The 25510-nt window shown below is 37.0% G+C and overlaps 1 protein-coding gene across 2 annotated transcripts in view; it reads right to left on the bottom strand.

The window, feature by feature from the left end:
• Positions 1-302: 302 nt before the first annotated feature.
• The window catches only part of LOC115232621 (putative aminopeptidase W07G4.4), a 42452-nt gene continuing 17244 nt past the window's right edge, over positions 303-25510 (bottom strand). The window contains exons 6-16 of one of the 2 annotated variants that reach the window (XM_029802615.2): positions 24322-24446; positions 22884-22989; positions 21080-21155; positions 17949-18034; positions 14958-15062; positions 14578-14653; positions 12717-12835; positions 11088-11171; positions 9912-10019; positions 2932-3063; positions 303-579 (exon numbers count right to left, since the gene is read on the bottom strand). In XM_029802615.2, coding sequence (XP_029658475.1) covers positions 445-579; positions 2932-3063; positions 9912-10019; positions 11088-11171; positions 12717-12835; positions 14578-14653; positions 14958-15062; positions 17949-18034; positions 21080-21155; positions 22884-22989; positions 24322-24446 — 1152 coding nt within the window. In that variant the 3' untranslated portion in view covers positions 303-444. Of the gene's footprint in view, positions 580-2931; positions 3064-9808; positions 9845-9878; positions 10020-11087; positions 11172-12716; positions 12836-14577; positions 14654-14957; positions 15063-17948; positions 18035-21079; positions 21156-22883; positions 22990-24321; positions 24447-25510 lie in introns of those variants that run through there. The other variant, XM_036513514.1, reaches the window with a different exon arrangement.

Here is a 25510-nt window from a genome sequence, read left to right as displayed (position 1 = left end):
CCCACTATTGCTTGACAACCAGTGTCACTGTGTTTATGTCCCTGTAACTTAGCAGTTAAGCAAAAGAGACTGATAGAATAAGTGCCAGGCTTTACACAAAAAAAAAAAAAAATTAGTACTAAGGCCAATTTGTTTGACTAAAAATTCTTCAAGGCAGTACCCCAGCATGGCCACAGTCTAATGACTGGGACAAGTGAAACGATAAAAGATAAGCAAGTGAAATTTGAGAATAATAAGTAAAAGAAAGGGAAAAGGAAAAATATCTTTAAAGCTTTTTATAAAAGAGAGAGAGAGAGACAAAGAAATTTTGAAGAGTGATCTTTATTACTGTTAAGATTTCAAATAGGAATCAAAAAATAGATCGAGAAAAATAATCTTATTAGAATTAATACAAGGAAATCAAATATTTCTCTATTGTATTTCATTTTGTTTTGGAATGATTTTTCAGATACGAGGGAGAACGTAGTGACTGGATAGAGCCAAAACAGGAGCTCCAGTAGGGACACCTGGAAATGGTCCGCTGGAACCAGCAACATCAATGTGAGAGTAAGGAATTGGAGTGTTGGAATCAATACCATGCTAAAAGAAAAACGAGCAGAAAACAAATATCAGTTCTGTTTCAAATGGCACAAGTTGTTATCAGTTTTCACTGGATTAGACATATGCAACGAATATATAGAAATATTACACAAACACACACGCACAAATACATACATACGTAGAAATGCACACATACACACACAAATACATACACACAAATGCATGTACACACACACATACAAATGCACATACACACACATACATACAAATGCACATACACACACATACATACAAATGCACATACTCACACATACATACAAATGCACATACACACACATACATACAAATGCACATACACACACACACACATACAAATGCACATACACACACATACAAATGCACACACATACACAGAAATGCATACACACAAATACATACATACATACAAATGCACACATACACACACAAAAACATACATAAAACTGCACACATACACACAGATACATACATACAAATGCATGCATATACACACAAATACATACTCACATACACAAATACACACATATGCACACAAATGCACATACACACACATACATATGCACATACACACACACACATACACATGCAAATGCACATATACAAATGCACATACACACATACATGCAAATGCACATACATACACAGTAATGCACACAGACACAAATGCATACACAAATACATACATACAAATGCACATACACACACATACAAATGCACATACACATACATACAAATGCACGTACACATACATACAAATGCACGTACACATACATACAAATGCACTTACACACATACACATGCACTTACACACACACATACAAATGCACATACGCACACATACAAATGCACATATACACACATACATAAAAATGCACATACACACACATACATAAAAATGCACATACAGACATACACATACATACAAATGTACATACAGACATACACATACATAGAAATGCATGTACACACACACATACATACAAATGCACATACACACACACACATATACAAAACATCCCTATAGATCTGGGTTTTTTTTCATTTATTATCATTATTATCGAGCGGGGTCAATAAATTAAGTACCAGTTGAACACCAGTGTAAATCTTATTGACTTAGCCCCTCCCTTCTATTCAAATTGGTTTTTGAACCCAATATTTTCATGCTATTATTTATAGCTTGATTTGTGCTTCAAGATCCACTATTCCAAAAGAGAATTATTTCACATTCTCTAAGTTTATTAATTCTTACAGCTCTTATTATTCTCATTTTTATTTTTACCACTTTGAAACAAAGCTACATATTTCAAGTATTGAAAGCCAATTTCAAAACACTGAGCTTTATACAAGAGACAACTAAGGATAGAGATATCTGGTGCATTGCTGTACAGAAGAAGACCTGTCCACCACAGTAGAATTGATACTGGTGCTGGTGCCACATAAAAAGCACTCATGCTGGGCTCATACTGAAAACATCCACTACACTCTGAAGTGGTTTGCATTAGGAAAAGCATCCACATACAGAAACCATGTCAGAAAAGACAACTGGAGCTTGGTGCAACCCATGGCTTTAATGGCTCCAGTCAAACTGTCAAACCCATGCTAGCATAGAAAGCAGTCATTAAATGATGGTGATGTTGAGACTGAATAACACAGTTGCCCATTATTAAAAACTGAAGTAGTAACAAACAGATATAATTAAACCAATTGGCTTTATGATAATTGTAACTATTTTACAGAAAAAGTGTTGAAAGTATTCAGGCTCCTTGGGGCTGCAGATGACAAGCCATCACAGAGAAAATCATTAAACAAAACTAAAGGATATGTTTTTAAGTGACTAAGTGGATTAAGGTCTATTATATTTATAAACTGTTATAATGATGGTTTCTAATTTTGGCAGAACAGCCAAAATTTGTAGGTGAACTATATAATCAATGGAATCTAATACTTGATGGGTACAAGAAAAGGCTGACCTTCATAAAATTTGAACTGATAACCTAGATTAACGGATGTAAATGGAATTAAAGAGGAAGGATGGATGGATGGACGGACTGACAGTCAGGCACACAAAAAGACAGGCAGGCAGGCAGAGACAGACAGACAGACAGAGAGGCAGAAATATAGACAGTTACTGATAAGTGGGCTCAATAATATATATGGCCACAAACAAACAGACAAAAACAACAGCAGTAAATAAAGAAACAAAGAAATTTAAGCCACTGCCAATTATTTCAGACTTAAAGCGATAATTAAGAAAACAGCTTAATTTCTTTGTAGTAAAAAATAAAATAAACAAAATCAACATGAAATAAATTTGAACTGGCAAGATGTTCAATATTATTGATGTTAACTTACTTTGTCCATTCCTGATGCTAAAATAAGGAATGCAGCTGGTGTCTGGTGACCTCTTGGTGTCTGAGAAGATGGTAAATTGTTACACTGAAGAACGTCTTCATATTCAGATTTACCGGCATGGAAGCTATAATCCTGGTAATGGAAACAAATGAAATATAGCATCAAAAGACTTTACTTGGGCTACTTTTTTTTCATTTTTATTTTTGGTTTGTTTTGCATTTTTATTTGCTGGGTCTGGAAGAGGGGTTGTACCCATGGCTATCAGTTTCCCCTGTATAATAGTGAGACTGAAATCATTAGCCCCATTTTTTTTTTAACCAAAAGCTATGTGGTAAGAAATTGCTTCCCAACCACATGGTTCTGGTTTCAGTCCCACTGTGTGGCGACTTGGGCAAGTGTCTTCTACTGTAGCCTCGGGCCGACCAAAGCCTTGTGAGGGGATTTGGTAGACAGAAACTGAAAGAAGCCCATCGTATATATGTATGTATATATATATGTATTTATATATATATATATCATCATCATCATGTTGTTTAACGTCCGTTTTCCATACTAGCATGGGTTGGATGGTTCGACCAGGGTCTGGGAAGCTAGGAGGCTGCACCAGGCTCCAGTCCGACTGGCAGTGTTTCTACAGCTGGATGCCCTTCCTCACGCCAACCCCTCCATGAGTGTAGTGGGTTCTTTTTACATGCAACCGGCACAGGTGCCAGGGGAGGCTGGCAACGGCTACAATCGGTTAGTGCTTTTTATGTGCCACCAGCACAGAAGCCAATCAAGGTGGCGCTGGCATAGACCACGTACGGATGGTGCTTTTTATGTGCCACTGGCACAGGTGCCAGGGGAGGCTGGCAACAGCCACGATCGGTTGGTGGTTTTTACGTGTCACCGACACGGAAGCCAGTCAAGGCGGCGCTGGCATCGGCCACAGAAGGATGGTGGTTTTTAGGTGCAACAGGCACAGGTACCAGGGTAGGCCGGCAACGGCCATGATTGGTTGGTGCTTAAAACGACCTTTTATCAATTCAATAATAAAAAATTAAATTATACCATTTAGAAAAATTACATCTTATAGAAAGATTAAATATAAGATAAAATATATAACAATGATTATGTAATGTGCAAAATAATAAATATATTATATACGTTTTATTCATTATTTTGCACATTACTTAATCATTGTTATATATTTTATCTTATATTTAATTTTTCTATAAGATGTAATTTTTCTAGATGGTATAATTTCATTTTTCATTATTGAATTGATAAAAGGTGTTTTTTCCTAATTCTATATATAAAATTTATATATATATATATATATATATTATATTTGGTGAAATTTGATTTAATATTTCTAAATTGAATTTTTCCCTGTAAGTTTGGAATAATATTCCCTCATATTATTATTATTGTTATTATATATATATATATATATATATATATATATACACATGTGTGTGTGTGTTTGTCCCCCCCAACATCGCTTGACAACCGATGCTGGTGTGTTTACATCCCCGTAACTTAGTGGTTCGGCAAAAGAGACTGATAGAATAAGTACTAGGCTTACAAAGAATAAGTCCTGGGGTCGATTTGCTCAACTAAAGGTGGTGTTCCAGCATGGCCACAGTCAAATGACTGAAACAAGTAAAAGTAAAAGAGTATATAATATGGTTGGCATTTGGAAGGGCATCCAGTTATACAAACCATTCCAAAGCTGACCTCGCCTGTGCGAGTGCCACATGAAAAGCACTCAGCCCACTCTGCTGGGTGGTTGGTATCAGGAAGGGCATCAACCCATAAAAACCATGTCAAAATAGAGACTGAAGCAAGGTGCAGGCACCTGCCTGACCAGCTCCTGTCAAACCATACAATCCATGCCAGCATGGAAGGAGGACATTAAACGATGATGGTTTTAATGCGCTTAGCTTAGATTTTCCTTGGGGCTGGCCAGATTGGAGCAATCTCAAGATTAATCATCCGAAATTGCGAGGATGATCCGGTTCTTGACTGAAGATTGAAGGCTTCGAACGTCCCGTCCGTGTTTTTTGTATCGTCTTCTAAATGTTTTGCATTCTTGTCCCAGTTTGTATTTTTTTTACATATATATATATATATATATATATATATATATATATATATACACACACACATATATATAGTCAGTAAATCATAAATTCGAAAAAGCAGGGCTGACCCAATAGTCCAGCCATATCTATCTATCTGTATAAAATTTCTTAGATGTTACTTTAGATCTGGGCTCTAAAGCATACAGGCCCTATCACAAGTCAAACAAGAAGCTGTCTTATATTAACACACCCTCCTGCCACCCCCTATAATCGTCAAGAACCTAGTGAAGGGTGTAAGCAAGAGGACCTTGAATCTATCATTTAGCCAAAATATCTTCAACACCACTACCCACTACTGCAATGAGGCACTAACATCGAGTGGGTTTAAGGACTGCATCTCTGCATGCCAGGCCCTAACACCCAGAAAAGGAAGTGCTGCAAAAAGATCATTTGGTTTGCCCCACCCTCCTCACTTAACATCAAGACTTGTGTAAGAAGGATTTTCCTTCGATTAATGGATAAGCATTTTACACACACACATAGATATACAGGCATTTATTTTACAGGCACAACCTAGGATTCTCCTTTAGTTGTGCACCTAACATAAAAAGCATTTTAACAAGCACCCACAAAACAAGAGAGGAGGGCAATGAGAGGCTGAAGGAGTCATCTATGAAGCTACAGTGACACCTAGATCTGGTATCTGCATTACCAGCAATGTACCATCCAACAGCAACAATAGCTCTTATACCAGTACAATCGCGACAGCCAGAAATGACGACCAGTTCAGGACCAACAACACAGAGGAGGTAACTGATGACACCAGTACTACCATCACAGATGATGAAGAGACTGGTCCTGCACCATACGTTACCACCAGCCACAGCTACACTAACACCAGCAGCATCATTGCCAACCATATGACCAGAAATGATAACCACGGAGATAACACTTCTGGATCATTGCATCATAACAACATCAGCAATGGTGTTACCAACAACATCACCACATCCAAAGACTAACAGAGATATACCAGGAGTGCAAATATAGCCACCTCCCAAGTTTCTAAATATATCTGATCAACCAGTACATCTTTCATACAACACTTCTGCAACCACCAGTCATCCTTCAGAGTCCTAGAAAGACGTTTTATCACATCCCTAGCCAGCCATATATGGCACCTCAAAAATCAAGAGACCCCATGTGATATCAGGTGGAAAATAATAGAACATCAAGGCTGGGAGTGGCCGTTACAAAATCTGCATCACGGAGAGAACCAAAATTCTTAAGGACTATGCTAAAGCTGGTGCATTAAATAGTTGTAAAGAAATTTGTTCTAAACGTGTCCATTTCAGGTGCTACTTACTGGAAAACTGGACCTCTCCATTTTGCTGGTTAAGCTTTTAAGAGTTTGTAAAGGGCTTTTAGCCTCTTGTCCAGGGGAGATAACTCGTCCTCTTAGACGTTTTTATATCTTAGCTGTTAAATCTCATTATCCTAGTGTTTTGTCATGTCTGTAAGATTAGAAACTTAAATTTTGTCTTTGAATAGAGTCTGATGAGCTGTCCACAAGGCTGTGAAACCATTGGTAACACTACGACCAGAACTTAACTTTTTGTTTGTTTGTGTGAGAGAGAGAGAGACAGACAGACAGAGAGAGAGAGTGTGTGTGTGTCTCTCTCTCTCTCTCTCTCTCTCTTTCTGCCACTATTTGTCACACCACCACTGTTTGACAACTGGTGTTGGTGTGTTTGCATCCCCATAACTTAGCACTTCGGTAAAAGAGACCCCCACAGAATAAGTACTAGGCTTTAAAAATAAGTACTGGGGCCAATTCATTCGACTAAAATTCCAAGCCAGTGCCCCAGCATGGCTGCAATCTAATGATTGAAACAGATAAAAGATATATTTCTACTGAAATATTCTGCCTTGTTTTCAAATAATTTTTAAAACAAGGAAAACGTTCATAAAATTATTTTGTCATTATTAAGATGATATTTGGAACAAAATTACATGAAATTTTGTTGAAAGATTTTAATTTAGATAACTTTAGCATTTCATCATTTAGATAGGAATGATCAATAACTATTTGCCAATATAATAGACTAAACCCCACGACAAAATTTCTAACAATGTGTTTATCTTATAAACCATTATTATAATTAATAATAAGGTGGCAAGCTGGTAGAGTTGTTAGCACGCTGGACGAAATGCTTTGCAGTATTTTGCCTATTGCTACATTCCAAGTTCAAGTTCTAAAGAGATCGACTTTGTTTTTCATCCTTTCAGAGTTGATAAGCTACCAGTTGCCCTCTCCCCACAAAATTTCAGGCCTTGTGCCTAGAGTAGAAAAAATTATCATCATCATTATTATTATTAATAATAATAAGGCGGCAAGCTGGCAGAATTGTTAGCCTGCTAGACAAAATGCTTAGCGGCAAGCTGGCAGAAACGTTAGCACGCCAGGTGAAATGCATAGCCGTATTTCGTCTGCCGTTACATTCTGAGTTCAAATTCCGCTAAGGTTGACTTTGCCTTTCATCCTTTCGGGGTTGATTAAATAAGTACCAGTTACGCACTGGGGTCGATGTAATCAACTTAATCCATTTGTCTGTCCTTGTTTGTCCCCTCTGTGTTTAGCCCCTTGTGGGTAGTAAAGAAATAGGTATTTTGCCTGTTGCTACATTCATCATCATCATCATCATCGTTTAACGTCCGTTCTCCATGCTAGCATGGGTTGGACGGTTCGACGGGGATCTGGGAAGCCAGAAGGCTGCACCAGGCTCTGGTGCAGCCTTCTGGCTTCCCAGATCCCCGGTCGAACCGTCCAACCCATGCTAGCAGTTCAAATTCTGCAGAGGTCAACTTTGCCTTTCACCTTTCATAACTGGTACTTATTTAATCGACCCCAAAAGGATGAAAGGCAAAGTCGACCTCTGCAGAATTTGAACTTGGAATGTAGCAACAGGCAAAATACCTATTTCTTTATTACTCCTCCCACCAACTTTCTGACCTTGTGCCAAAATTTGAAACCATTATTATTATCATAGGTGGTGGACTGGCAAAATCATTAGAGTCACACAAAATGGTTAGTGGTATTTCTTCCTAATCTTTATATTCTAAGTTCTAATACCATTGAAATTAATTTTGACTTTCACTCCACCAAGATTGGTAAAACAAAATACCATTCTATCACAGGATTCAATGGCAACAGTTGTCTTCAAAATTGTTGTCCTTGTGCCTAATTCAGAAGCATTATTTAGTCTGAGGATATCAAAAGTTTTCACAGGTTTTGCAGGTCTTCTCAGATGGCAGGTCTATCCCCATCAAAATATAAATCTGTCAACCACTGACTATAATAGGAGGAGGTTTGTTGGTACTCTCTGCAGACTAACATTCAATGTCACCAATCCAAGCAAATAAAATACTCTAAAATTATATATTTTTCCCATTATTTAGCACAGTGAGCTGGATCCAATTCATTGTACCAATTGATGGCTATACTTTTGAACTTGGAACTTGCAGCTGGTAGTTCTTAACAGAAAGGTACATGCAAAAGCATGCATTTTATATCTTTTGAATTAAGCATTTTATTAGGAACCAGTACTAGAATTTCAGAGTAAGTTCTGATGCTTCAGAATCCAAAAAGATAAATATTGTGCCCATGATCCCCAAGGGATTAATGAAAATATTAGAGCAACAAATCGAACTAAGCAAAATACACTGATGTTTATTTTGCTGACAAAACAACCTTTGCATACTTCATGGCACTGTTTTGTGCAATTTTGTGACTGGCCAAAGAGGCTTAAATTTAAAAGAGATAAAATTATTTGGTGTAACAAAGCTGACACCAAATCACAAACTTCTGATCTTTGATCAAAGAGAACAGAAAAAGGAAAACAACAATGTTAAGTTAGGAAATCAAATATTTCTAAAGTGTCACATTTTTCTAGCTTAGAGTTGTGGAGGCATATGGTCTAGTGGTTAGAGCAATGGACTCGCAGTTGAGGGGTCGCGGGTTCGAATCTCAGACTGGGCAATGTGTGTGTTTATGAACGAATGACCTAAGCTCCACGCGGCTCCAGTAGAAGGTAATGGCGAACTTCTACTGACTCTTTCACCACAACTTTCTCTCACTCTTTCCTCCTGCATCTTGCAGATCACCTGCGATGGATCGGTGTCCCATCCAGATGGGGAACCTATACGCCAAGGAAACCGGCCCTTATGAGACAGGCGTGGTTCGAGAAGGAACAAACAAAAAGCTTAGAGTTGAGTAACTAAGGCAGAAACTGGACCCATCAATGACCATCACTAAAAATCTTATTTGAAGCAACATCCTTGCCTTTTCATGCTTTTCATTCTTCCTGGATGAGTAAACTAAATGTACCAGTCTAGTTTAGAGAGTAGGCAGTGATTAGATAGCCTAGACGAAACCCAAAATTCATGGGTTCTTGTGACTGTGAAATTATTCAAATTATTTCAATACAGAATTCTTTATACAACGTAGACAGTCTACATCTCACATGCTTCCAGGTTCAACACCTCTACTTGATCTTTGGGTGCCTTTAACAGTATACTCTAATCTAGCATTTGAACAAGACACTGGTTCCCACTCTATTCACAGCTTTCCTATAGAACAGCACATAGCAGATATTCAAGTTAAGTAGCGACTGCAACAGTTTTAGCAGTTTTAGAGGATGTATAAGAGTGATGAACACCACTCCTGTCCACCAAGACTAACTTATGAAAAAAAAAAAAACTAAAAACAACTGAAGTCTAAAAGGAGCACTGTGGAAACTGAAAGGTTTTTGTTAGGTTTTCTTCTTTTAGCTGAAATAGGAGAAGAGTGCTGATACCATTTTTTTTTTTGCCCCAGTGGAAGGAACGAAGATGATAAGATGGATAAAATTTTACCTCACGGCGAATGTTTGAAATTTCAAATAAATCTCCAATTGAATGTCCAACATCCTGGAGAGTTTGAGACATCTTCTTCTTCTTGGCTGGGCCATTATCCATGACCGCCTGCAGAGATAAAAAACATAAAAGTGGAGTAACTTTCAAAGTGTTGAAGGGTAAAAAATAGAGAAAACATAGCAGTAACTATTGAATCAGAAAATGTGTTTCTTTCAATACAATGTAAAGCTTTTATAAAAGCAAGACATGGTTGCCCAGACTGATTTCAGTATCTTACATGTACTTCTTTTATTTGAGCTGGGAGCAATTAAAAGTAAAAGTAAATTGAAGTCAAAATTAAACATCCAAAGAAGGTGGCAACAACCAGGTAGAGCCGAGAGTTTTTTGGGGGGATTTTCACTGATCCTTACAATTTGTATCTCCATGTTAAATTATTAACTTGATACAACTTGTCTAATTAGAGCCATTTTATACTATCTTATATAACTAAGACAAGCTAGGTGACAAGTGTACATAACTTGAAGGGAAGCGAAAAGCAGGTTTGTTAGTGTTCTGCAATGAGAGTAACTGGAGTGGAAAGTATTTTGGATTGTGAAGCAGTATGTCAAGGCAAATCTAGATGTAGTTGGGGAATAGCACACTTAACCTTACTAATGCTGATGAAGAAGAGGATTTAAAATGTTATAAGAAACTGTGGCATGCAGAAAATATAAGTGAGGGAAAAATGAAAATACTGCTAAGTGTACTTACAGAAGGATTAGCAATTGAATCGGACAGCTTTATGGTTAAAATGGCCATAAAGGATATGCTTGGGTTGACATAAATATATTTATTTAAAACCTAATATATCTTGACTTCAACATTTAAGTTTGATATGTCAAAATATTTTCGTCGCTATAAGACCGCGAACTGTTCACTGACAAAAATCCGTGCTGCTGCACGGATTTTTGTCAGTGAACAGGTCGCGGTCTTATAACGACGAAAATATTTTGAAATATTAAATTTAAATGTTGAAGTGAATTGAACGGCTTTTGGGTGTTTCTTAAATGGCTTACAAACACCTTCCATGCTGCAATTGTCTTTGTTTCAGCACACGATCTCAGATCAAACCACTTGCTATGCAAGTACATCTCCCTAATATATCTTAAAGCTAAAGAAAAATCACATTTAACTTACAGTGTAATCAGGTCCCATGGCTAGTACAGCATGGCCTGTGAGGGTAGCAATTGTGAAAATATGAGCATTTTTCACACCTTTAGCCTGTACAGAAAAAGAAATAGAAACACATTTAAGCAACAAATATTCACACATTTAAATAACAAAATAGTTAGCCACACATTTTGAATATATTTTGATATATAGTATAAGACGCTAGGCACAGACATGACCTGGAATAGACACTATTTCTCGTTTTGCAGTTTGATGCATTGGTGTAAAGATGTCTGCTTGGCTCAAAATGTAATCATGCACCATAGAACTGACCAGGAGAGAAACGTGGACTTATCAATTCAAATAGAGCAATGTAAAGGAATGGTCTCAAACTTGATGATGGTCATACAAAGGACATTGTCACTGGAAACTGAAGGGGCTTCAAATGAAACAGTAAAGCTGATGTCATGAATGAAAATAACTTCTCCCTTGATACAACCAGTCATAATGATGGCTTCAATCACATAGAGCATAAGAGCTTTGATTATAGCTTTGTACCATTATGGAGTTTGGGGGCATCCAAATTTCATAATGTGTGTGCTCCTACTTTCAGTTGCTGATTGTGAGGTTAAATGCTTGTGGGTTGAAAGGAACTGAGAACTTATATTGGATAGCAAACAGCATTCATCATATCAATTACATTTCAAACTCAATTGTACTATCAACCAGGCAAGTATCTGTTAAATGACAGTGACATGAATATCCTTCAAAATATCATTTTTGGGAGCCGGGACACCACATTGACAAAGCCACTTGTGTTTATTATAATTCTGTGAGAGGATAGGAAACTTTCAGTAGCATTTCTTCAGATGTGTCAATGACTGATCAACAATATCTCGGTATTTTGACATCTCATGGTTCAGTGGTTAGAGTGTCAGACTATTAGTCATGAAGTTGTTGGTTCGATTCCCAGACGAGGCAGAGTGTTCTTGAGTAAGACACTTTATTTCATGTTGCTCCAGTTCACCCAACTGTAGAAATGAGTTGCAATGTCACTGGTACCAAGCAGTATCAGTCTATGCCTTTCTCTTGGACAACATCAGTGGCATGGAAAGGGGAGGCTGGTATGCATGGGTGACTCTTGGTCTTCCATAAACAACCCTGCCCAGACTTGTGCACCTTCTAGGTGCAATCCCATGGTCATTTGTGACTGAAGGGATTCTTTAACCTTTTGACATTTCTACTGACTTAATAATATGTTATAGTTCCTGAGTGTTCTAATTTCATTTTGTGGTATCACAAGTTCCTTCAGGAAAGGCATGACAATCCCTTTCATAAACATCATACTTTCAAGAACAACACATCTAAAACCATCATACATCTTAATCTTTTTGACACCAGACCACCACTGGTTCTATGATACAAAACTGTTCTTTCATGGTAACACTATATAGCACAGGGCCAAAAGAGCAATTTCCTTTCCTTTTTTCATTAATTTTCTTTTTTTAAGTTTATAAACATTTCAGCCCTAAACAAGTGATCTTATTATAAACGATGCAAGATCAATCAACACAAAACAATTACAGATTTGGAGCTATGCTCTCAATATGTTCACCAGCATTCTGGTCTACAATCAAAACAAGAATAATTACAAACCTGTTCTTTCATGTAACACAACAAATCAGCCATCACCATTCTTCCTTCGGCATCAGTGTTACCAACACGAACCCGGACATTGGAGCGAGAGGTAACGATCTCATCGGCAACATAGCCATCTATAAAAGAATTCAAAGAATAAATTAGGAAAATAACCAATAAAACAGTTATGAGCATCATTATCATCAGCATTTAATACCCATTTTCAATGCTGGAATGGGTTAGATGGTTTGACTGGAGCTGGCAAGCCAGAGTGCTGCACCAAGACCCAGTCATCTGTTTTGGCTTTGTTTCTACAGCTGGATGCTCTTCCTAATGCAAACCACATTACAGAGTGTACTGGGTGCTATTTACAAGTCACCAGCACTGGCCACAATTTCACTAAGCTTGATGCATCTTCCCAAACACAGTGTCACTGGAAGCCTTGGTCATTTGTCACCACCTCCATGAAACTTGCAATATATATATATATATATATATATATATATTAAATAAATGCAAATTTGTTACACTTCGTTATACTCATAAAACAGGCATGTATGTCTATGTAGTTGTAGATCCACCAAATTTCCCTTAAACTATACAATGAAACCACAGGTCTTTAATCCTAAAAGATATATACTCTCCAACAAAAAAAAATATCATATTACAGATCAGTGAAGAAGTATTTACGTAAATAATTGCCTTACTGAAGTATTTACGTAAATAATTGCCTTACTGTCTTAGAAGCAGACATTGAATAATGTAGTCCTAGAAACACTATGTGGGAATAAAAGATGGATGGTCATAACTGAACAATATTTGATTAAACAGAATAAAACAAAAAAGACAATAGAATTAAGAAAATTGATCAGAAAACCTTAATAAAAAAAAAGCACTAAAATTCAATGTAATAATAATAATCTTTAAATTTGTAATGTTATTTTAAATACTGAATGTCTATCTTTTTGTCTATGTTTCCTACAAATTATATTTTAAAGGGTAAGAAATTGTTTCACAATTAGATGCTCTTCCAAATAAAATGGGAGATTATTAGGAAGGTTAAATAAACTGTAGCAGATAAATTGAACCTCACTAAACGAGGCAACAAACTGAATTTGGTGGGACAATGTGATCAGATGCCTAACAGTTCACCATCATTTAATGTCCACTCTCCATGCTGGAGTTTGATTTAGCATGGTTTCTATTGGTGGATGCCTTCCTAATGCCAACCAGTCTGAGGGTGTAATGGGTGCTTGTCATGTACCACTGGCATGGGTGTCATTTACATACCAGCAACAGCACGACTACAATTTCACAGGTACCATTTACAGGACACTAGCAACAACCATAACTACGATTTCACCTGGCTTGACGAGTCTTCTCAAGCACAACCATATGCGAGATCTACTTCGAATGGCTTTCACATTCCCCAGACTTGACTAACCCGGATTTTTTCTTGTGGAGATACCTGAAAGACAGGGTTTACGTCAACAACCTGGAAACCCTGGTGCAACAAAGAGAACATCAATAGAGAAATCATAGAAGTGGGGTCTGAAACTCTTGAGAGTGTTATGGTGCAAGTTTTGGAAAGAGCACAAGCATGCAAAGCCATAAATGGCTGCCATTTAAGTGATGTCATTTTCTATATGTGATGTGGTGATGTTGCAAAATTTTACTTGTGCATATTAATTTCGATTATGTCCTTTATATTGTATCAAATTTTCATATTTTCATACATTTATTTGTAAAGTTAAGAAAGTTATTAAAAATTAAAACCCATCAGTGACTTTTGGGACACCCTGTAGAAGCAAAAATAACAGGTAACATTGACCGATAAAAGTGAGAAACAGACAGACAGCCAACTAGCCAGACAGCTTACCTGGTCCAACACTGTTTCGTACCATAGACATGGATCCTGTTACCTTTATGCCTTTAGGTTTCAAAATAGATAACACCTGCAATGAAAGACAGATTACACAATTACAAGTAAATTCGATAGGAGAGTTAAAGACACTTATTACACACCACAATCAATCTTCAAAAGCATTCATTCAGTTTGGTTCAGCTCAGCCAAGAATGATGCTCTACCTGCTTTACCCAAGGGAGTTTGTCTCGAAGTTCACCCAAATGCACACAGCCCAGATAGGGATACAGCTCACCCAATATCACTCCACACACACACACACACACACACACACACACACACACAGTGGCCAACCTTAACAGCCACTACAATATCAATGAAAATAAATTTCTTACCTTAAAGAATCCAGCTACTGCTGCTGCTCCACATTTATCACGGTGCATACCAGCCATATGGCCACCAGCTTTGATATCGTGGCCACCAGTGTCATAAGTGATGCCCTGCATAAGCACAAAAATAAAGTTTAAAATATTTGATCACATTAATAATCCTTTCTACAATAGGTACAAGGCCTGAAATTTTACAGGAGCGGGTAAGTTGATCACATCGACCCCAGTATTTCCCTGGCACTTAATTTTTCAACCCTGAAAAGTTGAAAGGCAAAGTCGACCTTGGTGGAAATTGAACTCAGTACGTAGCAGCAGACGAAATACCGCTAAGCATTTTGCCTGGCATGCTAACAATTCTGCCAGCTTGCTGCCTTAATAATAATCGAATATTTTATCCAGTGTCACTTTGATGGCATGCACTGCTTTCTCACTCAATAATAATAATGATAATGATTTCTAACATAGAAACAAGACCACAACTTTTGTGGGCCAAGTATACAGCTGAGTAAATAAAAGCCCATAATTGATTTGTAGGCAGCAAACTAACAGTCAGAGCTCTGAATTCAAATTCCACTTACATTGAATTTCATCCATTCAGGTTTAATCAACAAAGAGAAAGTACTCATAAAAGGACAAGTAGATTTCTAATATCTAATAAGTACTTTACTATTGGGAGTTCAAATATCACTTAGGGTGTTGGTGGAGACTAAATAAAGTCAGTATTAAATTACAATGTTGTAATCAAAATCCCAACAAGGTGATATTTGCATTTTAAATATATTTAAAATGCAATATTAAATTTTAAATTAAAAAAAATTTTTAATTTAAACATTTAAAAAAAAATTTAAAATGCAATTTTAAATATATTCAAAATCCCAACAAGGTGATATTTGCATTTTAAAGTCTGGTGGGGGTCAATAAAATTAAGTAGGTCTTTCTTTCTTTCTTTGTCAGGGTGGTGGAGAAAGGTTTAGTGTGACCATGATGAGGACACTCCCTTCTTGGTCTTTTCAAGGTTGTTGATTCTGAGAGTAAGAAAGAAAGGAAAAGAGAGAGGTAGCACTAACACTAGTGATACAGATCAAAATGGCTACCAAATCTCACACACAACCACAATATATAATGTTGATTTCATCCTCGGGTGTGTATACAGTAATGCCTGGATATTAAAGTTAATTTGTTTCCAGAGACCACTCATAAAGCAAAATCTCATAAAATAGACCAATAATTTCTCATAGTAGTAATGTTATAAATCATAATTCATTCCCAGAAAACTATTTTACCAATAAAATCTATAACACTCATGAATAAATGACAATAAAACAACAGTAGAATGGAAAGAATATTTTATCTAAAGTAAAAAGAATGTCAAGATCATTTATAATAAAAAACATTATTATAATCCAGTTCTATATTTAAGAGATGAGGAATTATGTACATTATTTACATTTGACGGATATTTGTCATCATCTTGTTTGTTGTTAACACATTTTGGCTGATATACCCTCCAACCGTCGTCAGGTGTCTTTGGGAAATTTAGAACTTGGGTTCTCATTCCTAAGGTGTTATTATTACTATTATTATTATTATTATTATTATTGTTATTATTCAGGTCACTGCTTGGAATTGAACTCAGAATCTTGTGATTAAGATTGCGGGCTACTAACCCCAAGATTCCAAGTTCGATTCCAAGCAGTGACCTGAATAAAAACAATAATAATAATACCTTAGTAATGAGAACCCAGATTTGAAATTTCCCCAAGACACCTGATGAAGGCTGGAGGGTATATTGGCCGAAATGTTATGTTAACAACAAACAAGATGAGGACAAATATCCGTCAAATGTAAATAATGTATTATTATAATCGTTTTCTGAATCACTTTCACTTGCACTAGACACCATCACTTGTAGACGTGATCACCAATTCACAAGCACTTGTAAACAGACTAGTAGATTTCTTTTTAAAAACCAAGTCTAGAGTTGTTTGCTTAGAAGCTTTTATTCCGTTGCTATGTGCAGCTGTGTAGATGCATCAGAACCAGTGTTGCAACATGTTGCAATGTTGCGACACACACACAAAATGGTTGTTTAATCTTCTTATATCTATTGTAAAATCATCAATCATAATCGCTTAATGTCCGCTTTCCATGCTAGCATGGGTTGGACGATTTGACTGAGGTCTGGCGAACGAGATGGCTGCACCAGGCTCCAATCTGATCTGGCAGAGTTTCTACAGCTGGATACCCTTCCTAACGCCAACCACTCCAAGAGTATAGTGGTTGCTTTTATATACTACTGGCACGAAGGCCAGTCAGGCAGTACTGGCAACAGCCACGTTCAGATGGTGCTTTTTATGTGCCACCTGCACAGGAGCCAGTCCAGCGGCACTGGCAACAACCTCGCTCAAATGTTTTTTCACATGCCACCATCACAAGTGCCAGTAAGGTGACGCTGGTAACGATCACACTCGAATGGTACTTTTCACATGCCACTGGCACAGAAGCCAGTTAGCTGCTCTGGCAACGATCACACTCGGATGCTGCTCTTAGCGCTGCACCAGCACAGAAGCCAGTAAGCTGCTCTGGCAACGATCACACTCGGATGGTGCTCTTAGCACTCCACTAGCACGGATGCCAGTCATCGAATTTGATTTTGATTTCAAAACCCAGGGTCTCGTACAGTGGGTCCTAGTAAAGTGAAGTGTTATTGTATGTATCTATTTGTGTATGTATATATATGGTTGGGCAAGAGCATGTGAAGAAGAACAACCTTAATTGAGCAGTCAAATTCAATAATTGTGGCAACCTACCTCATAGAAACAGCTGTTTTTTATGCTATATTTTGGGGTTTCTTTACATTTTTGTTTAGCTTTTCCTACAAACTTCAACCATAATTTGGGAGCACTGAAAAGCTTATTTCATAGAAATTTGATACAAATAAATCCCAAACTAAAGTATTCAGCAACACAACTGCTAATAATGAAATAATAAAAATACCTTTCCAACAAGATAGACATTTTCTTCAGTAGACCCACTGCCAGTGTATTCCAATAAGAGGACTCTTGCTGCATGACGCTCCAAGTCTTAAAAGACATAAAAATACTTTTTTTAATGAACATTGGCATAAGAATAGAAACCTTGCAAAAAGAATTTGTACATAAGCACAGGCACAGCTGTGTGGCAGGAAGCTTGCTTCCCAACCAAATGTTTCTGGGTTCAGTCCCATTGTGTGGTACCTTGAGCCTCAGGCTGATCAAAACTTTGAGTGGATTTGGTAGATGGAAACTGAAAGAAGCCCATCATCATCGTCGTCGTTTAACATCCACTTTCCATGCTAGCATGTGATGGATGGTTTGACTAAGCACTGGCAAGCCAGAAGGCTGTACTAGGCTCCAGTCTGATCTGGCAAGGTTTCTACAGCTGGATGCCCTTACTAACACCAACCATTCGAAGAGTGTAGTGGGTGTTTTTTACATGCCACCAGCACAGGAGCCAATTAGGCAGCACTGGTAATGACCATGCTCAAATGGTGCTTTTTATATGCTACCGGGATGGGTGCCAGTTAAGCGTTACTGGCGTCGGCCATGACAATGACTTCACTTGACTCAACAGGTCTTCACAAGCACAGTTTATTGCCCAATGATTGAATGGTACTCTTAAATGGGCCAGTTATGTTGCACTGGCATAGGCCAGAGTTATGGTCTGACTTGGCTTGTTGGGGCTTCTTATGTCCAACTTTTCTCTCAGGGCACTTACACTGTCATCTATGCACACTGACATTACACATCTAGCAGAGCATACTAGCTTCATTTCTTGCAAGCTTACACATGTCCTCAGTGGTCAAGGCTAATGTTTCACTGCCATGTAGCATGGCTATTCACACACATGCATCATACAGTCTACCTTTTACTCTGGTAGGAGCTCTCTGAACTTTAGCCAGGCTATTCTTATTCTTGCAGCTACACACTCAGAGCATCCACCCCCAATATTGACTTGGTCACCTAGGTAACAGAAGCTATCAATTACTTCTAGTTTTTCCCTCTGGCAAACAAACCGTTTTCTGCACATTTTCAGTGTTTATTGCCACTGAGCATTCGCCACACACAAAAACTATCTTCCCAGTTTGCCTTCCTTTGATATTGCTGCATCTTTTATGTGTGTCCATAGCTTACACTGGGTACATCTTATGGAGTTTCTACCTATGCCATTTCTATAGATCGAGCAGGGCCATCTACCTCAAGGGATTTGTGATTTGTCTGCTTTCCTACTTATTAAGACAACCTTGCAAAGCCAAGACAACAAGGCACACACACCATGTGTGTGTGTGTGTGTGTGCACGTGCGCATATATATTGGGTTGTCTGGAAAGTTTGTACCGATTTATAGTAGCTTACCTTTCAACTTATTTTAGAACATGATTGAGTCCATAAAATAGGATTTGAGTACACCTCAATTTAGAGCACAGTTTAAGCTATCATTTCATGGAAAAAGAATTATGTTCCTATAACCAGTGTTAATTCTGTAACCCTTTCACCTGCTATAGACTGTTGCCAAATTATGTTAAATTCAGACAGAGGACTTAAGAAAAAGAGAAGGATACACTGGATGATGTTTACACTATTTGTATAATAAAAGAAATAGTGGGGAGAGAGAAATATTCATCACTCTCAAGGGTGAAGATCTCTCCGCGCCCCACCCCCTCTCTCTTTTATTATACAAGTAGTGTATCAAGAACTACATCATCCAATGTATTCTCTTTATCTTAAGCCCTTGGTCTGAATTTGACATAATTTGGCAACCGTTTACAGCAGGTCAAGCAACTACGAAGTGGTGCCTTCTATATTTTAATGGTTTTACTCTTTTACTTGTTTCAGTCATTTGACTGTGGCCATACTGGAGCACCGCCATTAGTCAAGCAAATCGACCCCAGGATTTATTCTTTGTAAGCCAAATACTTATTCTATCGGTCTCAAACACACCAGCATCGGTTGTCAAGCGATGTTGGGGGGGGGGACAAACACAGACACACAAACATACACACACACACGCACACATACATATAACCCAAGGTTCCACACAGTGGAACTGAACCCAAAACCATGTGGTTGGTAAGCAAGCTACTTACCACACGGCCACTCCTACGCCTATAAAACTTAAAACAGACGAAATACAGTTAAGCATTTCACCCGGCGTGCAAACGTTTCTGCCAGTTCGCCGCCGGTTTATTAAAATATTTGGGAGAAATATTAAACTTTGACCCAACCAGCAATGGAAGACCAGCCAAAGTAAAATACTAAAAATAAACGTAAATAACATCAATATAAATGCACACAAACACACAAAGTGTGTGTTTATGTGTATTTATATTGATGTTATTTACGTTTATTTACGTGAGGAAAAGAAAATATTTGTGTAAGGGAAACAACTCTTACAAGCTATTATCTAAACGTAATGGAGTTCAGAGGTAAATGAAATTAAACGATAGTCTTAAAAACTAAATTAAGAGACCAGACAGCCTGATTATCACATAACAAGGCAATCTTGTGCCAGAGAGAAGGCTAAGCTCTTCAAAAACAAATTTCCTTGTCTAAATATCAATGGTATTCAGGTTAAACGGATCTTTTCGGTTTGAACGGCAGTTTTTTCTAGTGGTGTCATATGAAATTGACACCCATAATTATGACCCTAGTATCGATCTATTGCATTTCAATCGGTTTTAGGGTTAGGGTTAGTTAGGGTTAGATGTGGGGGGAAGGGTATATTTTTTCTTCACAAATGTAAATAAACCCAATCTGTTTCTTAAACGAGGGACATATTCATACGGCACAGAATGTTTTCACCTGAATAGACGTCATTGATTAGTTGAAATTGCAGAAATTGAAGAAAAAAAACAACAAATATCTTACAAATCATAGAATTTTCTCTATAAAGCCAAGAGAAAAAGATGTTTTATAAACACATTCTACCAATATACGAAGTTTAAAAGTGTTTAGTTACGTGGAAATTATTTTTAAAAACTGCCGGTCAAATCGAAAAGATCCGCTTAAACTAATCACTCAAGGTGGTTAAACTAATCAACTAATAAAGCTTATTTGTAAAATAAGAATTCCAATGTAAAGCTCTACTTACTTCTAGTTGCTCTGTTAACAGCTCCAAGGAGTGGATAGCTCTTCTCAAGTTCACCAACATTTGACTGGACAGTTATCTAGAATATACAGAAAACATATTCATTGGATGAACTGTAAGCAAAGAACTTCATTAAAATTGAGTTACTGTTGATTAATGCATAATTTTATTAAATTTTCACAACAAAATAAGAGTTCTTTATGTTTTTATACATCATAACCGAGTTTATCGAAATATTTAAGCTAGGGAAATGTAGAAGTTTGAGTTTGATCACAGAAGTACTTGTTTCTAAATGAAGGTAATATTTTCCCATGAATGGACTTAGCAACATTGAAAATTGGAAATGAATGACATTTCTTCCATTTTGGCAACACTTGTTTACAGCTACCTTGCAAGGCCAACACAACAAGACACACACATGGGGGACATATATATTGGGTTGTCCGGAAAGTTTGTGCCAATTTATAGTAGCTTACCTTTTGACTTATTTTAGAACATGGTTGAGTCCATAAAATAGGATTTGACTACACCTCAATTTAGAGCACAGCTTAAGCTATCATTTCGTAGAAGAATTATGTTCCTATAACCTGTGTTAATTCTGTAACCCTTTAAAATGGATGATAAGAAAGTTCATTTTCGGTGCTTGATGCTTTGGGAACCAGACAAAAATTGCTGCAGCTCAGCTGGGATGTGTTACCCCATCCTCCATATTCACCAGATATTGCTCCTTCAGATTTCCACTTATTCAGGTTTCTGCAGAATAGTCTTAATGGTAAAAAATTCAATTCTTTGGATGATGTAAAAAGATACCTTGATGAATTCTTTACCAGGAAACCACTTCAATTCTGGGAAGAGAGTATTTTCAAGTTAAAGGAAAGATGGAGACGCATTGTGCAACAAAATGGCTCATATTTGATTGATTAAAAATGTAATGGCAAGTATTTATTAACCTTTTTCTTACCTTTAAAAATCGGCACGAACTTTCCGGACAACCCAATATATATCTATATAGATACATTGAGAGATTAATAACCTGGTGTAGAACTCAATATATGCATGTTTCAGAACGATGTTTTAGACAAGTGTAGAGCAGTAATAAAATGAAATGACAAAGGAATAAATGATTATCTTACAAACTTCATTAGCTTACAGCCATTTCTGCTTTAATATATTGCACTTCATATTCAAGGCTCTGATGATACTATAAGGTATTACTGAAGCACTCAGCTACAAGTCCACCGCATCTTTTATAGAGAAAACAGTTGCAAACTAATGAAATATGTATGATAATCATTTATTTGTTTGCCATCTCATTTTCTTACATATGCACATGCTGTCTACATATTTCCAGGTGCAAGTCCCACGGTGACACCACATGCTGTTGGCAATTTCTTTTCCTTCTTTGGACTTTTCCTTTTCGATGAAGGGTTATGGTCAAAATGTCAAACTCTCCTTTTTCAGAACATCAAGCTAACACACTCCTTGTGCACACCTTTTTGTTATCCATTAATTTTATTCATTTATCTGAATTGACTTGATATATATATATATATATATATATATATAATGTATAAGGGTTCCTTTCCATTTCTATCAGCCAAATCTACTCACAAGGCTTTGATCAATCTGAGGTTAGGTACCAAGCAGTGGTGCTGAGCCCAAAACCATGTGCTTGAGAAGTTTACTTCTTAACCACACAGCCATAGATGTATCTATGCTGAAGAAGATAATCAATAATTATCAAAGTCTATCCGATGTTAATAAGCTTGAAATTAGTTGTAAATTTAAGTGTAAATATTGAAATTACCTTAATGTCAGAATTTGAACCACCCAAGACTTTTTTCACATATTCAGCCACTTTTGGTGCTGCCATCCTCTCTGGGTCAGACCCACCAATGTCTCGAGTGACCACTCTAAAAGTTTAAGAAATTAGAAACAATTCTTTCAAAAACATTTTAGTTTTAATAATACATTTTACAAAGAAAAGCAGAGAGCCTTTATTGAAAACAAATGCTAATTTTTAGTGATTACTTAATATTATGGAACTCAACAGCAGGATGGTCACATGTGGAATACATTTGATCATAAGTTGCTTGATTGGGTCTTACCTGAGTTACCAGGCAACAATAATAACAAAAAGTATTTCACCCATAATGTAATTGACTCTTCCCCACCTCACCTAAGCTGCCCTTTTGGCAAAAACTTGAAATAATAATTATTATTATCATTATTAATAGTGATAAATTGAAGGTGGTGTGATGGTAGAATCATTAGCATGCTAGGAATTTTGGAATTTTGTCTATCTTTACATTATGAGTTCAAATTCTGCCTAGGTTGACTTTGCTTTTCATCCTTTCAGGATTGATAAAAATAAGCACCACTTGAACATTGGGGTCAATTTAATCACACACAACTCTCAAAATTGCTGGTTTTGTGTCAAAATTTGAAACCATTATTAGTGGTAAATAGGTACAAATTTCTTTTAAAGCATAAGACAAACTGCTTTGCAGTATTTATTTCAGTTCTTTACATTCTGAATTCAAGTCCCACCAAGCACAACATTGCCTTTTATTCTTCTGGGGTTTCCATAAAATAAAGAATCACTCAAGAATTGAGGTTTATATAATCAAGAACATTCCTGGCAGAAGGAAGAGGTACTAGGTGATAATTTTAGTCTATTTTTATTTCCAGCTAGGTTCTTGATGGTCAATTTAGTAGATTTGATTTAAGTTGTTACATTGAAATAACTGTATCAAGAAAATACAAAGGTTATGTTGTAAAATGTGAGACTTTAGTAGAATGTAATTTTGGATCTTTTCGGTTTGAACGGCAGTTTTTAACATAATTTCTAGGTTAACTAAAAAATGTTAAACTTCGTATACTGGTAGAATGTGTTTATACTTGACTTTATTGAGAAAATTCTATAGTTTGTAAGATATTTGTTGTTTTTGTCTTTCTTCAATTTCTGCAATTTCAACCAATCAGTGAGTTAAAAAGCATTCTGTACCATATGAATATGTCCCTTGTTTAAGAAACAGATTGGGTTTATTTACATTTGTGAAGAAAAAAAAAGATACCCTTCCCCCCACCCCTAACTAACCCTAAAAGAGAATGAAATGCAATAGATCGATTCTAGGGTCATAATTATGGGTGACAATTTCATATGACACCGCTAGAAAAACTGCCATTCAAACCGAAAAGATCCGTAATTTTATCTATTTCGACCAACTTAAATTATAACATACCTTCCTTCTTCTAAAGCTGTGCATACTAGCAGTTCTTTATCTGCAACAGAAGCATCTGAGAACCAAACTCCAAGTTTTTCGGCTTTAACAGCCCTCTCTGGCACATCCTCTCTTATCTCAATTGGCTAAAAATATGAAATACATACAAAACCATGCAGTCAAAATAAACATTTAAGGGTGGAGGGGGTAATCTTGTATATAATAAGGGGGGTGTCAAATGCCAAGATAAGTTTTCAAGTGAAAGTTACAAATGTTGTACGGCATTTTTAAGTGGTTTCAGTTCCTTTTAAAAAAAATTTTTTTTTTACAATTCAATTTTTATTGGCTCAAAAAGCAAAAGCAAAGCCATGTAGGGGGACAGGGAGTTATATACAGGGAGGGTGGTCATACAAAGAGTTCAGGCCATTTCTGGTCAAGAGAGACTTTGAACCAAGCGGTCGTCGGCATCTTCACTATCTCGTCCGGCAGCTTATTCCACGGATCTGCAACCCGGAGGGAGAAAGCCCCTCTCCCTCGATTGAGATGAAATCGTCGTAGATAGATCTTTTCAGAGTGACCTCTATTATATCTAATTACTTCATCTTCATTTATTTAAGCGGAGATGTCGTTTGGCTGAAGAAATTATTTCAGTTAAAAAAAGAAAAAAACTCTAGCTAGATACACATCTTTGAGTTAGAAATAAAATCGATTATCAGATAAAATCATAACAGAGTACTGTCCCTTGATCAGATGCTTTTATAGCATATACTTGTCAAACAACTACAGGAGCCGCCACACAGTCACTTAACCTGCTAAACATAGCAGCCAAATCGCTTTCAAATTTAAAAAATTCTTTTACTTGCTTCAGTCATTTAACTGCGGCCATGCTGAAGCACCGCTTTTAGTCGAACAGACTTATTCTTTGTAAGCCTGGTACTTATTCTATCGGTCGCTTTTGCCAAACCACTAAGTTACGAGGATGTAAACACACCAACATTGGCCTTGTCAGGAAAGGTAAATTGATTCACAAGGTCAGGACATCGGGAAAAAAAATACCTGGTGATATTTGTTCAAGCACTGGAATTGATTTGATTAGTTAATCCCTTCCCCCAAACTTTTTGGCCTTGTGCCTAAATTAGTGATGGTGGGGGCAAACACAGATATATATATTGCCGGTGGCACGTAAGAGAACCATCCGAACAAGGCCGTT

This window comes from Octopus sinensis, linkage group LG2, assembly GCF_006345805.1.
Source record: "Octopus sinensis linkage group LG2, ASM634580v1, whole genome shotgun sequence".
Taxonomy (NCBI): domain Eukaryota; kingdom Metazoa; phylum Mollusca; class Cephalopoda; order Octopoda; family Octopodidae; genus Octopus; species Octopus sinensis.
Note: the sequence above shows the minus strand (reverse complement) of the source record. Positions and strands in the feature narration are given on the sequence as shown.